The sequence below is a fragment of the Myxine glutinosa genome, chromosome 6 (assembly GCF_964187855.1).
Source record: "Myxine glutinosa chromosome 6, kmMyxGlut1.1, whole genome shotgun sequence".
NCBI classification, from domain to species: Eukaryota; Metazoa; Chordata; class Myxini; order Myxiniformes; family Myxinidae; genus Myxine; species Myxine glutinosa.
In genome coordinates, this window is record NC_136266.1 from 95,687,229 (window position 1) to 95,703,207 (window position 15,979).

The 15,979-nt window shown below is 45.9% G+C and overlaps 1 protein-coding gene across 11 annotated transcripts in view; it reads right to left on the reverse strand.

The window, feature by feature from the left end:
- Positions 1-15,979, reverse strand: part of LOC137430068 (acetyl-CoA carboxylase 1) — a 763,460-nt gene that overhangs the window by 270,330 nt on the left and 477,151 nt on the right. For 10 of the 11 annotated variants that reach the window (XR_013623831.1, XM_078780164.1, XM_078780162.1 and 7 more), the window contains 4 exons: positions 9,628-9,762; positions 8,751-8,897; positions 8,443-8,631; positions 1,519-1,619 (listed from right to left, as the gene is read on the reverse strand). Coding sequence is in view for 10 of the 11 variants with exons in the window: in XM_078780164.1 (XP_078636290.1) it covers positions 1,519-1,619; positions 8,443-8,631; positions 8,751-8,897; positions 9,628-9,762 (572 nt within the window). In the remaining variant the exon portion in view is untranslated. Of the gene's footprint in view, positions 1-1,518; positions 1,620-8,436; positions 8,632-8,750; positions 8,898-9,627; positions 9,763-15,979 lie in introns of those variants that run through there. The other variant, XM_078780165.1, reaches the window with a different exon arrangement.

The window sequence follows — 15,979 nt, forward strand, 5'->3', positions numbered from 1 at the left end:
CGTTTTACCAAGATGGCGTCCGTACCACGTGACCTATGGAGGAGGCACTCCTATGGTAAAATTTCGTGTCAATCGGACCAACGGTTGCTGAGAAAATGAATTTTAAAAATGCATACACACCACGCCACACGTTCGCCACATGTATGCAAAAAAATGCCTAACACTGATTTTCGCTTCGCGAGCGCAGGGTAATTACAGATGTGGAAATATTTTGATGACCTTCACATTGGTGAAGTAAGGGCATCAAGTACACTTTCTCAAGCTCAAATTGAAGTCAATGATCTTAATGATTGAACAAAGAAGAATTATCTTAGTTTGAATCAGATAAATGTAAACCTCTATAAATTTGTTTCAAGCTAGTTTTTCCAGAATCACTGGTTCTTAGAATTGGTAAGAATGTTGTAGAAGTTTTAAACAAAAAAAAAATTATAGGTGTGTGGATCCAGGATAATTTGAAGTAGGATAAACAGATAAAAGATATGCTATCTAAAAATAGGAGACGTATACATATGTTGAGTCGATTAAGTTCAGAGCCTTGGGAAGAGCTTATTACCATTTATAAGTCATATGTTCGACCTATGCTTGAGTATGCTGCATCAGCATGGCACTCTGGTCTTATCAAGTTCAAAAAGGAGCAATAAAGATCAATTTAATTACGTATTGATAATACTTGTGAGTTAAATTTGTATTTTTGTGTTATTTATTATTCCGTATTGTAAATGTTTGTGAATTATCATGTAATTCAGCATAAATAAAAACTGCCAGTACTACTACAACTAATACTACAAGTGTGTATGTGTAGAAAGGAGTAGTGGAACTTTAATGTGTGTATGAGTACAACAAAAAAAAGTGTACTGAAGTGTGTGTGTGTGTATGTGTATGTGTATGTGTATGTGTGTGTGTGTGTGTGTGTGTGTGTGTGTGTGTGTGTGTGTGTGTGTGTGTGTGTGTGTGTGTGTGTGTGTCCAGGCCGTAACTTTTTTACCATATGAGCTTTTGTCATCAAACTTTCAACAGCATTATTATGAGAATATGGAGAAGACAAATTTATAATTTTATCAAAAGCCGATATCAAAAATTTTATCCAAAAATTTATAATGTCTGAATAAAAAGCGGATGCAGACAGAATTTGCATTTTCAGATGCTTTCTCAATATTACTTGCATTAAATAACTAGCAAGTCGTCCGTGCCCAAACAGGATTCTAAATGGGGTAGGGATGGAGCCGAAAAAATTTAGTTTTTTTCTAGATCCTAGAGTCCTAGAGTCCTAGAGTCCTTAATAAAATGTGTATTAGTGTCAAAACCAGTGACCAAATGCAAATTAATAGAAGGATTATGTTTTTGTATCAGTACATGTGGAGATATGTTATTTTCCCACCATTCGGGTAATGAGAGCAAAAGAGCAAATAAAGCAAAATACGCGAAAGGCTGAAAACTGTAATTCTTGCTTTGACCACTTGGGCAATCTGAGTTTAGACCATGTGGCTGAGGCCTAAGACTTATGTGACAATACATTACCTCTGAACAAGCTGCACGATGCTCTGAGTATTCATGAAGAAAACCTCACGATCAGCCTTGCGCTGCAGCGTAGCTGCATGACTGTCCACAATGTTAGCAATCTGACAAAAAAAAGAAAACTTCAAAATTGTATCATTCAAAACTCGAAAAACAATTTCAAGCAAAACATCACAGGGACAACTCACCAAAGACAGGATTACCAATATCACATAAATGCACAAACTGCTTCCAAAATCATGGTTTAGTACTTTAGTAGATATGTACTTGCACAAGTCTGCATTTAAAAGTCCTTTTAACCTTGTGAGCTATATCTGTGGCAATCTCGAATGTAATTAAGTTCAGAAGATTCCTTTGCAGGTCTTCTTCATCGGAGACTCTATATTTGTTGAAGACTCATTAAAGTTGGGGGCTAACCCCCGCTCTTGCAGGGAAAATGGCCTTAAAATGCCTGTTGTTGTTGTACTCATTAAAGTTGGAGACTCAATATTACTATTACAGACATGCCAGTGTAGAATGGAATAAAAATGTGAAAAGATTATTAAATAATTCTGTACATGCACATACGTAAAACAATAATACATCTAGAAATCATTTCAAAATACAAAGCACACCCGTGTCCACTTCACACTCAACCTAACAACTTAAAAATAAAAAGTAATGAAATAAAAAACAACAGCTAAAAAAAAAAACGTACGTTTTATTACTTGATTTTCTTCATATTCTCATAATAAAGGTTTTTTGAAAATTCGATGACAAAACCACAAATGGTAAAATGATTATGGCCTGGACAGCCATGCTGAAGCTCAACTGGTAAATAAATAAACACAAACGATTACAAAACCCAGCCGCCTCAACCTGATGCATGCGGCTAGGTTGTTGAGGCCAATGCGTATTTACTCTGACTTTTCCCTTTGACATTTTGACCCAATTATTAATTATTCTTCTCCACATTCTCATCCATTTGCATTCCATATATAGAGCACTTCACAATCAATTACAACGCCACAATAAATCTCGTTTCTGAGTCTTGGTAACTCGTAAAATGCTTTGGAGACATTGTTGTGGAAAACATCAAGTTTCCTGGAAGCATTTCTCTCTGTAGCCCATGTCTCAGCTCTGTGCAACAGCACACTAAGCACCATCACACAGTAGAGCAGTCTCCTTGTCTTAAAAAACAGTCACTGTCCATAAAAAACAGGTCTTTGCAATGCTCCAAAGGCTCTCGAGGCACGAGCAATTCTGTTCTCTATCTCCTTCAAGATGTCTCCACATGAGTCAATAATGTCAATGATTGAAGGAAGACATCCAAATTCACTCGCCACCTCAATTGCTTCTCCTCTAATATAGATTGGATGCAAGTCATAATCATCGTAAGTAAAGTCCTCCAGCAGGCATTAGTTTTGTCTTTGGTACTCCTAATTTCAGCCCACACAAAAAAAGAACTTCGTGAAGAACCAGAGCTGCTTCTCTGTCTTCTCTGGTTGTACATCCTGCAACTGCATCATATGCGAGAAATAGCTTGGTCAATGCCATCAGATATGGTATTTGGATTCTTTCCGCCACAGGTTTGCCACCACATTTATACATTACTGTTGGACTTCGCTATTCACGGGGGATACGTTCCTGGAAAGTTACGCGAATTGCGAAAAACGAATGGCGGGGCATTGTTTCATTGAAAAAAGGGGGGATTGGTTCCGAATCATGAAAATCCACAAATGTCGAGGCAAACCCCACGAATGTCGACGAAAATCCACGAATGCATGCCGTGCCATTGTTTCAATGGGGAAATGGGAGACAGCCAATTGTACTAATAGATACGGTGGAGTGTTTTCATTCTGTCCAGTAACTCACGGGGATGACATGTTATGCCGCTGGTGGAATATCCCGCGAAGAAAGCTGCTCACAGTGTGAATGGCAGGATATCCTGCGAAGCAATGTTGACCGTGTGAATGGCAGGATATCACGTGAAGCAATGTTTACCGTGTGAATGGAAGGATATCACATGAAGCAATGTTTACCGTGTGAATGGCGGGATATCACGTGAAGCTATTCACAGTGTGAATGACGGGATATCCCGCAAAGCATCCTGCGAAGCAATGTTTACCGTGTGATGTTTAAGCAGGTCATAATCGTGGCTCGTATAACATGTTTTTTTTGCATATGTCCAGCTGCTTTGTGCATGGCTGGTGAAAGATGGGTTTTATAACTGTGTCATGCTTGCGGCATGTGACAAATTTTTTTTTGCGGCAGCAAAAAACCGCAAATTTACGGGATACATGGCTGCGAATAGAGAAGCAGGTCACAATTTACCAGCTGCGAATATGCGGAATTACCAAATAGTGGGACCACGAATAGCGGGGTCTGATTGTACATTCACGCCAAAGGGATGGCAACCTTATCACCATTTCTCCATCACCAGATGGAAGTACAAATTGAATAGCAGGGCAATGGTACATCCCTGTTGCAGACAATTCTCTACTTCTATTTCTAGGGTCACACATTCCCATCACCATGAAACTCTGCTTTCATTCCATTGTGCATAGATTGCATGAGCTTCACCATCACATGAAGAATGCCATACTTTTGTGGTGTCTGCCAAAGCCCCTGTCGAAGAAGGTGGGGGGGGGGGGGGGGGAAGTGGGGTGGTCCTGAACACTGGCTCCTGCTGAAAATAAATGCTGGAAGACATACCTCTGCGGATGTCACTTCACCCTTCAAACTAACAACCAAGCACTAACCTGCTCGGCTCTCTGCTCACCTTCACTCTTTCATTCCTCTTTTCTCCCGCCTGTGGAACAAACTCCCACACTCCCTTCAATCCCTCTCCTCCCTCCAGGTCTTTAAAACAGCTGTTCACCACCATCTCTTATCTTCCCCCATCCATAACCTTGATCTTTTCTACCCCCACTAATTCACCCCAGATCCACCTTGTTTGAAATTCCAACTTATTTCCTGGAAATCCTGGCAGTGTCCATATGTTTATACCTCTCCCACCCCCCCCCCCCCTTCACATGCCTCCCCCCCTTCACATGCCTCCCCCCCAAAGCCCTCTCCCTCCCACAGATCTCTCGATGTCTCCATGTCTCTCGGTCCCTGCTCTCAAATGTTGTGTTTGTGTCCTTCCCCCTCTCTCCCCATCTTGTCTACCGCTCCCGATGTTATTTGTTTTATGTGTCTGTTTGTCTTTCTGTGTGATTAATGTTCGCTCTTTCACGAGCCTCGATCTTGTATACAAAAAAAAAAAAAAAAAAAAAAAAAAAAAACCACACTACTGGCGAAAAAGACATTTGTTGTGCCAGACGGCAAAATCGCCATTTGGTCAGCTTGAATGCTTTGCTTCTCTTATGACCTGACATATCTCCCTGGATAGCGAAATTACACAGCCACTAACTGTCTCCAAGTTGTGTTGCTGAGGATGAAATTAAGCCGATTCCCGGTATTTTGCCGACCTTGACTGCTCTGTCTTATGAGAACAGAGTTTTTGCTGCCTGTGAAACCTGCCCTGAACTATGTCTGCTGCATGCCCAGATTTGGAAAGGCTAGCCAAACTCAAGGAAACTAGTTGTGCCTGAGCTTGTTTCATGCTGCCATGGCCAAAAATATTGGCACCCTTGCACGTTTTACAAATAATGCACCATTTCTTCCAGAAAATTGTTGCAATAAAAAATATATTTTGGTATCCACATATGTATTTCTTTGGTATGCAGTGGAGCAAAACAAAAGAAGCTCAAAAAATTACTAAAGCTTAGCTTATTCCACACAGACATCCTAAAAGTCCAAAATTAGATTTCAAGCAGGTGATTCTCCTTTACTTTGGAAATGAACTCACCTGTGGTGAGTTGCAGATGCATGCAATATAAAAATCACTCATTCAACCAGTTTGAAAAGAGAAAAGGAGTCATTCTGCTGTTTTGTGTCACTGTGTGTACCCTAATGAGCATGGAGAAAAGAAATAAAACCAGAGAATTGTCTGAGAAGGTCACACACAAGATTTTAGCCAAGCATGGACAATCTCAAAGCTACAAGTCCATCTCCAGAGCCCTTCATGTTCATGTGTCCACCGTACGCAATGCTATCAGGTATTTTAAGGCCCATGGCACTGTAGCCAACCTCCGTGAACGTGGGCGCAAGAGAAAACTTGATAGAAGATTGCAGCGAAGGAATATTCGAATGGTGGAGAAAGCACCTCGATCAACTGCCAAACAGATTCAAGCTGACCTTCAGACACAAGGTACGACATTTTCAACTCGCACCATCCGTCACCAACTCAATGAAAGGGGGTTCTATAGTAGGAGACCCAGGAGGACCCCACTGCTGAGAGAGAGACATAAAGCCTGACTGGAGTATTCCAAAACACACATGAACAAGCCAAAATCCTTCTGGGAGAATGTCCTGTGGACAGATGAGACCAAATTAGAGCTTTTTGGTAAAGCACATCATCTCTAGGTTTACAGAAAACAAAATGAAGCCTTCAAAGAAAAGAACACCTTCCTTACAGTCAAACATGGAGAAGGTTCAGTAATGTTTTGGGGTTGCTGTGCTGCCTCTGGCACTGAGTACCTTGAATGTGTGCATGGCATCATGAAATCAGGAGATTACCAAGGCGTTTTCAAGCGCAATGTTCAACCCAGTGTCAGAAAGCTAGGTCTCCGTCAAAGGTCATGGGTCTTGCAGCAGGACAATGACCCCAAGCACACTTCAAAAAGCACCCAGGAATGGTTCAAGACAAAACACTGGACTGTTCTGAATTGGCCAGCAATGAGTCCAGATGTAAATCCCATTGAACACCTGTGGGGAGATCTGAAAAACAGTTGAGAGAAGGCACCTTTCAAATCTGGGAGAACTGGAGGAGTTTGCACAAGAAGAGTGGGCCAAACTGCCAGTAGAGAGGTGGAGGAAGCTCATTCATGGCTATAGGAAGCTCTTGACTGCAGATATTTTGTCTAAAGGCTGTGCTACCAAATATTAAGTCTGGAGTGTCAATAATTTTGTCAATGCCATTTCTTTTTATTTTCTGATTTAAAAGGATATATTAAGTTCGGAATCAAAAACAATGGTTCTGTAATATTAAATAAAGAATTGTGGAGACCAAATACTTTTGTCAATTTCAACTTGTTTTTAGAGAAAATTGTGAGTTATTTGAAAAAAGCGCAAGGGTGCCAATATTTTTGGCCACGACTGTACTTCACTGTTTGTATTGAACTGCCCGTGGCCAATTCATTTGTGATGTGAGGGACTTGTTTGATCGTATCGCTGTCATTGCGCACCTAACTGGTCAAATTTGAGCATGAAAGTCACCAGGACATTGTGCACACTAAACAGCATCTCAGTGTCCTATACTGATGGCCACAGATGGGCAGTCTTGAGCAATCCATTATATCGTCTTGTGTGTCCTGTCAACTGAGCGTCAAAACCATGAAAACCTTCCCTGCTCCACTTAAGCCAGTCAAACTACCCCAGAGAACCATGGAACAAAGTGGCAATAGACATTGTTGGACCATTCAAACTTGGCACATGGGATTGACGTTATGCCATCACTCTGGTCAACAATTACAGTAAGCAGCCCGAGGTGGCATTTACTTCAAGTGACACCACAGAGGTCATTACTGATTTCCTTTTCTCAGTTTTTAGTGGAATCTCCACCGAGATGTTACCAACAATGGGCCGCAATTCGCTTCCACTATCTTCTTTTAGTTTTTGCAAGAGAGACAAATATGGCAAATGCATTCGAACATATGCTACACCTAAGCTTACGTTGCTCTGGAAAGGTTTAACAGGGTGCTGAAGGAGTTAATGAAGAATGTATAATGAGAAAGTAAACCTCGGAAACCTGTGGTAACAAATTTTTTTCAGAAATTCTGGGCTATATGCCACTACAGGTGTATCGCAGTTCAAGTTGCTCCTCAAAAGGAATATGCACACCAAGTTGAACATCCTTCCATTCGTCAGTGATTCCGAACTGCTCGTTAATGTGAAGGACACCGTCATCAATAGACAGACACAAAGCAAGGATTACACCGACCAAAGAAGGGGAGTGAAGATTCCGACAGCAAACCAAGGGATCATGTGCGAGTAAAGGAACCTGTGCATGTGAGTGAAGGGACTGCCAAAAACATTGAGCCTTTGCTGATTCAGGAGAAAACTGGAAGAAGAAGCCCAGTGAGAAAAAAGAAATGGAATCAGGCACACCTGGCCTTCTATCCAGAGACGGCACTAATGCAAATCAAAGATGATAATGAAAGGGATGAAACGGTTACAAGCCCAGCATGAAGAAAGAGGGTTAAAAGACCACCTGCCTGGCTCAAAGACTTTGAGAGATAGCTGCATAAGTCTGAGAGAAAGCTAAGAAAATGTCGACCCCATCTTCAGAATGCCCAGGGAGTGGAGGGAGGAGGGGGATGGAGGGGGCGAAGGAGGAGGGCAAGTCAAGTCATGATGATATTGGACAAGTCCTCAAACGTTGTCAACTAGTGCTCTCAAGTGTCGATCCACGCGTTCTATGGAGCAGTTTGCAACATGCAGAGGTTGAAGCAAGCTGTAGCCACATAAGCCAAGCGAAGCGGCTCCAACCGAACATAAGTAATTCTGTTTCGGTCATATGGGCTTGATGTAAACAATGCTCCCAAAAGCATACCATCTTATTCATATTCCACTAGCTAAGTAATTAATCGCTCATTCAAACTTTTCATAAAATATATTAAATCAATTGCAAGCAAAACTGCTTCGTAATCCTTTGCGAGTATTGCATGTACACCTTTTTAACCAAAAAAGTGGAGAGGGACTATCAATATGCTGTCCCCCATCCCGTCCTCCAAAAAATAGGGTTTATCACTGGTACAATGTGTCTTATATAGGTGCAAGTGGATAAATAAGGCTTTTCAAAAGGTTTGGGATGGCCCTCGTTTATCAAAGTAATGATCACACCTGCTGGCTGGGAAACTGGCAGAGCACCGAGGTGATGTTACTGGCATATTGTGCCATCTCTTTTCGGATGGCTTTCTCCACAGCAATGGGCACACGACCTGAAACGCTGGTCATTATCTCCTGGAGCTCCAGCAGTGGCAGCGATGGATCACGCAAGGTTTGCATCAGTTGGCTGACCGAAGCAGTCACCTACACACCACAAACACATACAATATCCACCATCATGCGCTTATGACATCCAGCACTGCATAATCACACAATGATGGTGACTACAAACATGTTGGTCAAAACTCTTCACTCAAGCTTACCTTGGGGGTGAAATAGGGTTCTGGAAGGCAGTATCCTGCTAGCACATGGTTAAGGCACTCGTAGACAGTATGGAAGACCTGGTGAAGTTTGTGTCCATGTAGTGGCATTGTCTCCTGAACTGGGAGTTTGCTGGTGTACAGTTCAGCCTAAGGAAGTACACAAGGAGCAACAATCAGTGACAGAGCTTGGACATAAAAGAAGCAATGACTTCATTTTTTCTTGAGTCCCATAAAGTAATATAAATATTTAATTGCACAACAACCAATGATAACATATACCTATCTGAAGCAAACATAAACCATTTGTCCCCTCACCTAATCGCAAAACCTAAATTCCCCTTGCCTAAATAATACAAGAGTTTTCTTTTGATGATAGAGAATGAATATGAATGAATGATCGTTTTAAGGCCATTTTCCCCGCAAGAGCGGGGGTTAGCCTTGCGGGCCCCATGACAATCATGGTTCCCTGTTTGAGGCAATGTTTTTATGGCCGGATGCCCTTCCTGACGCCAACCCTTGGTCGCCTCTTACGATGCGCAGGGATATGGTGTACTTATTCTAAACCGGGGTACACCCCGGGATCATTCATCCCAGCTAGCTGGTACTCAATTTGCCGACCTCGGAAGGATGACAGGCTGAGTCAACCCCCCTGGTGTTAATTCAGTGAATGACCGGGATTCGAACCCAGGATCCTAGGATCCCAAGCCAGCACCCTAACCGCTAAGCCAACACCAGGCAGACAGGTTTTGATGATAGAGATAGCTTTAAAATAGGGAAGCATATACAACAATCGAAATGGAAGAACGTAAATGACTCCAATATGTCTATGACGGAAGGATTCTTATAAAGTGACTTCCCAAAGATGGCTGTGCTTTACCTGCTGCACGCGAGTAGGATCATCAAGCTGAAGACGAGCAACGACAACTCCAGGTTCAAGCACCGCACCAAGACGTTTAACATAATGTATGCAACCTGACTCAATCACGGTCAAACTCATCACCATCTTCATCACCTGCCCGCAGAAATGATGAGAAACCATGCATTTCAAAATAAACCACTAACCTGCACACGAATAAGTGAGGTCATGTGTCATATGCCAATCATACACAAGACATCCTGCAGCCTCGACAGAAATTATTGAGAAATTTACCAACACATATGTGGCTACTTGACAATAGATTTCTGTGTTTTACCCTAACATGTGGAGAAAAAATTATTGCATAATGATCAGATCCAGTGACACTCAACTTTTGTAATCTTACTTTTGTTTCACTTCAAGAAAGGACATCCAAGTGGGAGGTTCTGGGAATATGAGACTTTCAAAATGCCATACGAATGCCAACGAGGGCTGTCGTACATGCGCTGTGTGCGTTTTCAAGTGACACTTCTATTCACGTGGGCACTTTAAAAACAAACCTGGAAGTCTAACAGCGGCGTCACTGGGCTTGTAAAATATTATAAACCACAAACACATATGATTAGCATTTTAAACAGTCGATAATGCTGTTTGTAACATTAAACAAAGAAATTTGGAGGAATCCCGACATCCGTGAGGTAAGTTTTACTTACAGGACTGAGCGAAGATCTACTGTAATCTATATACCCCACAAGGGTTGGGTAAATACCATGACCCTTCTGCCGCAAAAGTGGCGTTTTTCGTAGTGGCCTTTTGAAACCCACCAATTAAGGTTTTGTTTTGAAAACCACCAATGAAACCCACTTTTCCTGCTGTTTAACACGAAACTGAAAGGGAGGAAGACCGGGATGTGCTCATTTACTGAGCAGCTAGCTAGAGCTTGCCAAGCCAGCCATTCCTTAATGGTTTTGAATGGAGTGCTTGCTCGAATGATCAAATCAATTGGCGATCTCTCCACAAGAAACTTGGTAAATGAACACACACCCAATGTTCTTGAGACCCGACCATAGACCGACTGTAATCTATATACCCCAAATAAGAATCACCCTTCCTGCCGCTCCCGTAGTAAGCAGGTGTACTTGTATATTAAGATGTCAGTCAGTGGAGTCAGCCATCGTAATGACATCAGAGACGTAATGATTTAGCGTGATGGCCGGACACAAAACTGCCGCTAGTTTAATATATAGAAGATGATATATTTTAACCTCCAGTAACTTTGCAGTCGCTACGAAGGGATTAATGTTACCATTAGATTTACTATAATATTAACGTTACGTTATCATTATTATGAAAATGATATTACTAAAAAAACCGAGGCCGATTCCTTACTTCCGCGTTATTTGTAACACGTTAAACTCTTATTGATTCATGAACCGTACACCGCTTCAATCTAGAAACTTTGCAATAATGACAAGGGGATTGCAGTGTTACGATTAATTATATTTACTATATTTTTAGTATTAACGCTATTATTATTATTATTATTATTATTATTATTATTATATAACACCACGATAAATACAACACGACTGTATTAAGAAACCTGGGCTAATTTGTCCGAAGTGGCCTGAAGGTAAGTATGAAGGCATGAAGCCTAAGGCCTATATGTACTGTGTCGTTGGAAGATCCATAACATCTATGCTTTTGATATTTGATGATCATTTTAACATTCGGTTTGTTTGTGTTTCACACCGAATGAAAAACGTAAAGCTAGGGCATGGCGATTGTGATATATGACAAGTTCAACGATATGTTCGGCCTGAACGACTTTGGAATCAAAATGCCAGAGTGTGGAGTCAGCCATTGTATGCCGTAATGACATCAGACATAATCACATCACCCTGTCATGTGACCAGATCCTCATCTCTGATTGGCATACATTTGAGGGGACATACATTCATACATAAGGACGGACAAACACTGTTCTAGACTACTTTGCCCGATGAGCTACGCCGTAAAAATGTTTTTTAAACATAATCTTCAGCATTTAAACCAAAGAGTGGCTATTTCAAAATGGTTAATCACAATTGGCGTGTTCTTGGATGCAAACACACACACACACACACACACACACACACACACACACACACACACACACACACACACACACACACATAGCAGTTTCTGACGTGTGATGGAGAGAACCTCAAGGAGCGAAGATAGTTCCTTGTTGAAGGCTGTCGGTGTATGTCTGTTATTCTTAAAAGTTGGTGGTCTAAATATCACTCCCAACCGAAACGTGTAGGTTTCTAAAGATGTCAGCGTCCATTCAATGTATGCAAAATAATAAGTTATGGTGTTGATTCTCAGCTACATTTAATCTCTTGTGTACAAGAACCCCTACACCTCTCCGCTGTCTATGTGGGGAATGTGGTAGAAAGCGAAGTTTGGACGTGTAGTCTGAATGTCTGCAAGAGTATGTCTGTCTTTCGCAGTGTTGGCAAGCCATGTCTTGGTGAGAGAAAGAATGTCGAGGCGATTTGAGACAAAATCCCGGATAGATGTGGATTTGCCCCTAAGCCTTCATTGATCAGGCATTCCACAGAGCAAATCTGGTTGGTGTATTTGAATGGCATATGCCAATTGGAACGTCGATCAGAGTACGTGAAGTCAAACATGGCATCACTCCAGCAAGGTGGTTAAATTCTTTAGAATTATTGAGCAGAGTAATTTGTGTTGAAATACATTGCTGCCTGTTTAAGATTTGTCTATATTGACTATTTTGACCCCCTCTGCACTCTGTGGCAATGTTAAGTTCACGAAGTCTGCCCCAGGTCGAGTGACCAGCCATATTGAGTTATTTTCTTTTTTTAAATTTAAAATTTAAAATTAATTAATTAAAATTTTTTAAATTAAATTTCAACTTGGGGGGGGGGAATACTTTGTATTGTAGCGGCTACCGCTGGGTATACACAATCGCCTTGCACCTACCGAGGACGCGGAGCGATCACCATGCCGGGCTCGTCCAGGACGCCCGGGCATGCCCGCTCTTGACTTGCCAGGCCTCGTCCGGGACGCCCGGGCATGTCCAGACACGCCCGGGCATGCCCGCTCTCGACTTGCCAGGCCTCGTCCAGGACGCCCGGGCACGCCCCCTCTCGCCTTTCCCGGGCAAACGCTCCGGGATAATGTGTATATATATTGCTGCCCGATAAACGGGCTTTTCAGAGTACCCGAGTTGATTTGACACAATAAAGAAACTCGGACGAATTCGGACGAACGCCGTTCGGCTTATTCGAATTCCTGCGAATGCCGTATGGCCTCAAGAACGCGGCTCAGGCATTCCAGCGCTTGATGGACGGCGTGCTGCACGACCTGCCGTTCCTCTTCGTTTACCTGGACGACATCCTCGTCGCCAGCACGTCCCGGGCCGAGCACCTCCTCCACCTCCGAACACTGTTCGGGCACCTCAGCGAGCACGGCCTCATCGTCAACCCGGCCAAATGCCACTTCGGCACGACGGCCGTTGATTGTTTGGGCCACCACATCACTAAGAACGGGGCCGTGCCACTGCCAACCAAGGTCGAGGCCATCACCACGTTCCCGCGTCCCCGCACCATAAAGGCCCTGCAGGATTCCTGAGAATGGTGAATTTTTATCACCGCTTCGTGCCCCGCGCTGCTCAACTCATGCGGCCCCTCTACGAAGCCCTCCGGGGAAAGCCGGCCAAGCACGACGTCGTCTGGTCCGCAGCAATGGACGCGGCCTTTAAAAGCTCAAAGCGGGCCCTCGCCGACGCAACACTGCTCGCTCACCCGGTGCTCAACGCTCCCATCGCCCTCACCACGGATGCCTCCGACTACGCGGTGGGCGCCGTACATGAGCAATGGGTGAACGGGGTTTGGCAGCCACTCGCCTTTTTCAGCCGGCAACTCCAGCCGAACGAGCTCAAATATAGCACGTTTGACCGTGAGCTCCTCGGTCTACACCTGGCCGTTCGCCATTTCCGCCACCTCCTGGAGGGCCGACCCTTCACGACGTTCGTCGACCACAAGCCGTTGGTTTACGCAATGGCCAAGGTCATGGAGCCGTGGTCGGCCCACCAACAGCACCACCTCTCCGCCGTGTCGGAGTTTACCACGGACATCCGGCACGTCGCCGGCAAAGACAACGCCGTGGCCGACTGTCTTTCTTGGGCCAGCGCGAACGCGGTCCACCTCGGCGTGGACTTCGCGCTTATGGCGGCGGACCAAACCACCGACACCACGGTGCAAGCCCTCCGGGCGGCGGACGTGGGCCTCCGCCTGGCCAACATCCCCTTCACGGACACTGTCCTGCTCTGCGACGTCTCCCAAGGCCAGCCTCGCCCCATCGTGCCCGTTACCTGGCAACGCCGCATCTTCGCCTCCCTCCACGGCCTTTCCCACGCGGGCCGGAAAGCTTCCCAGAAGCTGGTGTCGGCGCGATTCGTCTGGCACGGCCTTCGACGGGACGTCCGCGATTGGACCAGCACCTGCACAGCCTGCCAACAGGCCAAGGTCCACCGACACACCCAGGCCCCGCTGGCACCTTTCACCGTGCCCAAACGACGTTTCGACCACGTCAACGTGGACCTGGTGGGCCCCCTCCCCCCATCACGGGGTTTCACACACCTGCTCACCATGGTGGACAGGACCACCAGGTGGCCGGAGGCCGTTCCCCTCATCTCCACCACCACCTCCGACGTGGCGCAGGCTTTCATCGCCACCTGGGTCGCCCGCTTCGGCGCACCGGCGGACATCTCGTCGGACCGCGGACCGCAGTTCACCTCCGAGCTGTGGGGCGCGGTCGCCCGCAACCTGGGGGTCAAGCTCCACCGTACTACGGCCTACCACCCCCAAGCCAACGGGTTGTGCGTGCGATTCCACCGCTCCATGAAGGCCGCGCTCATGGCCGGCCTTCAGGACGGCGGTTGGGCCGACCGGCTGCCGTGGGTCCTTTTGGGCCTCCGCACGGCCCCCAAGGAGGACCTCTGGGCGTCCACCGCCGAGCTTGTCTACGGCCAGGTGCTATGCGTCCCGGGCGAATTCGTGCCCGACGCTACCAGTCCCTGTTCCGCAGCTCACCAGCGCTCGGACCTCCAGGAGACCGCCCGACGGTTTGTCCCCGTGCCAACGTCCCACCACGGTGACCCCCAGTCCTACGTCCCCCCAGCGCTTCGCACAGCGGAGTACGTTTTTGTGCGTCATGACGCACATCGGGAGCCACTCCGGCCGCCGTGCGACAGGCCCTTCCGGGTCCTGCGACGGGACGACAAGTCGTTCGTCATTGACATCGGCGGCAGGTCGGACCGGATTGCGGTGGACCGCCTCAAGCCGGCGCACATGGACATCGACCAACCGCCGCGGTTGGCCCTTCCGCCGTGGCGAGGCCACCCCCCGTCCACGGTGCCCCCCACTCGACCGCCCACCACCACACCGGACCCCCCCCCCCCCCACGACCCACCAGGGGTCGCTTTGGCCGGGTCATCAGGACCCCCCTTAAATTGACCCTGCCGGTGCAAGTCGATTCTGGGGGGACGTGTGTAGCGGCTACCGCTGGGTATACACAATCGCCTTGCACCTACCGAGGACGCGGAGCGATCACCATGCCGGGCTCGTCCAGGACGCCCGGGCATGCCCGCTCTCGACTTGCCAGGCCTCGTCCGGGACGCCCGGGCATGTCCAGACACGCCCGGGCATGCCGCTCTCGACTTGCCAGGCCTCGTCCAGGACGCCCAGGCACGCCCCCTCTCGCCTTTCCCGGGCAAACGCTCCGGGATAATGTGTATATATATTGCTGCCCGATAAACGGGCTTTTCAGAGTACCCGAGTTGATTTGACACAATAAAGAAACTCGGACGAATTCCAGCTTTTTGTCGCATCCATTCTTCCGATTTACATTGGAGCACAGCTCCTACAGTATCGTGATTATACCTCGTCGTGAACCCCTTCTCGATTTCAGGATGCATAAACGACGCTCTTGTCCACTGAAAGAAAGCCACGCGCCACACACTAATGCAATCTGTGGCCTTATAACATGGACTCCAGGAAAAGGTCAGATTTTACACAGAATGGAAGGAGCGATTAAAAAGATCGTGCAGGTTGGGGCACTTACAATGTCTTTGCAGCCATAACATCGGACGTGAACACGAACATGAAGTCAAAAGTTATTGATGGAGAGTGAACGTCACATACAGGTTCCACACTCCATGCACTCGGATGAATCGACCATGGGTGCATGGTCTGAGGGAGAATCTCCTTCAGAATCACTCATTTGAATCCAAAGGGGTTCGCTATGACATCTTTACCAGAAATATCTTGAGTCACTGCACCGTACGGTATTGTATGGTACA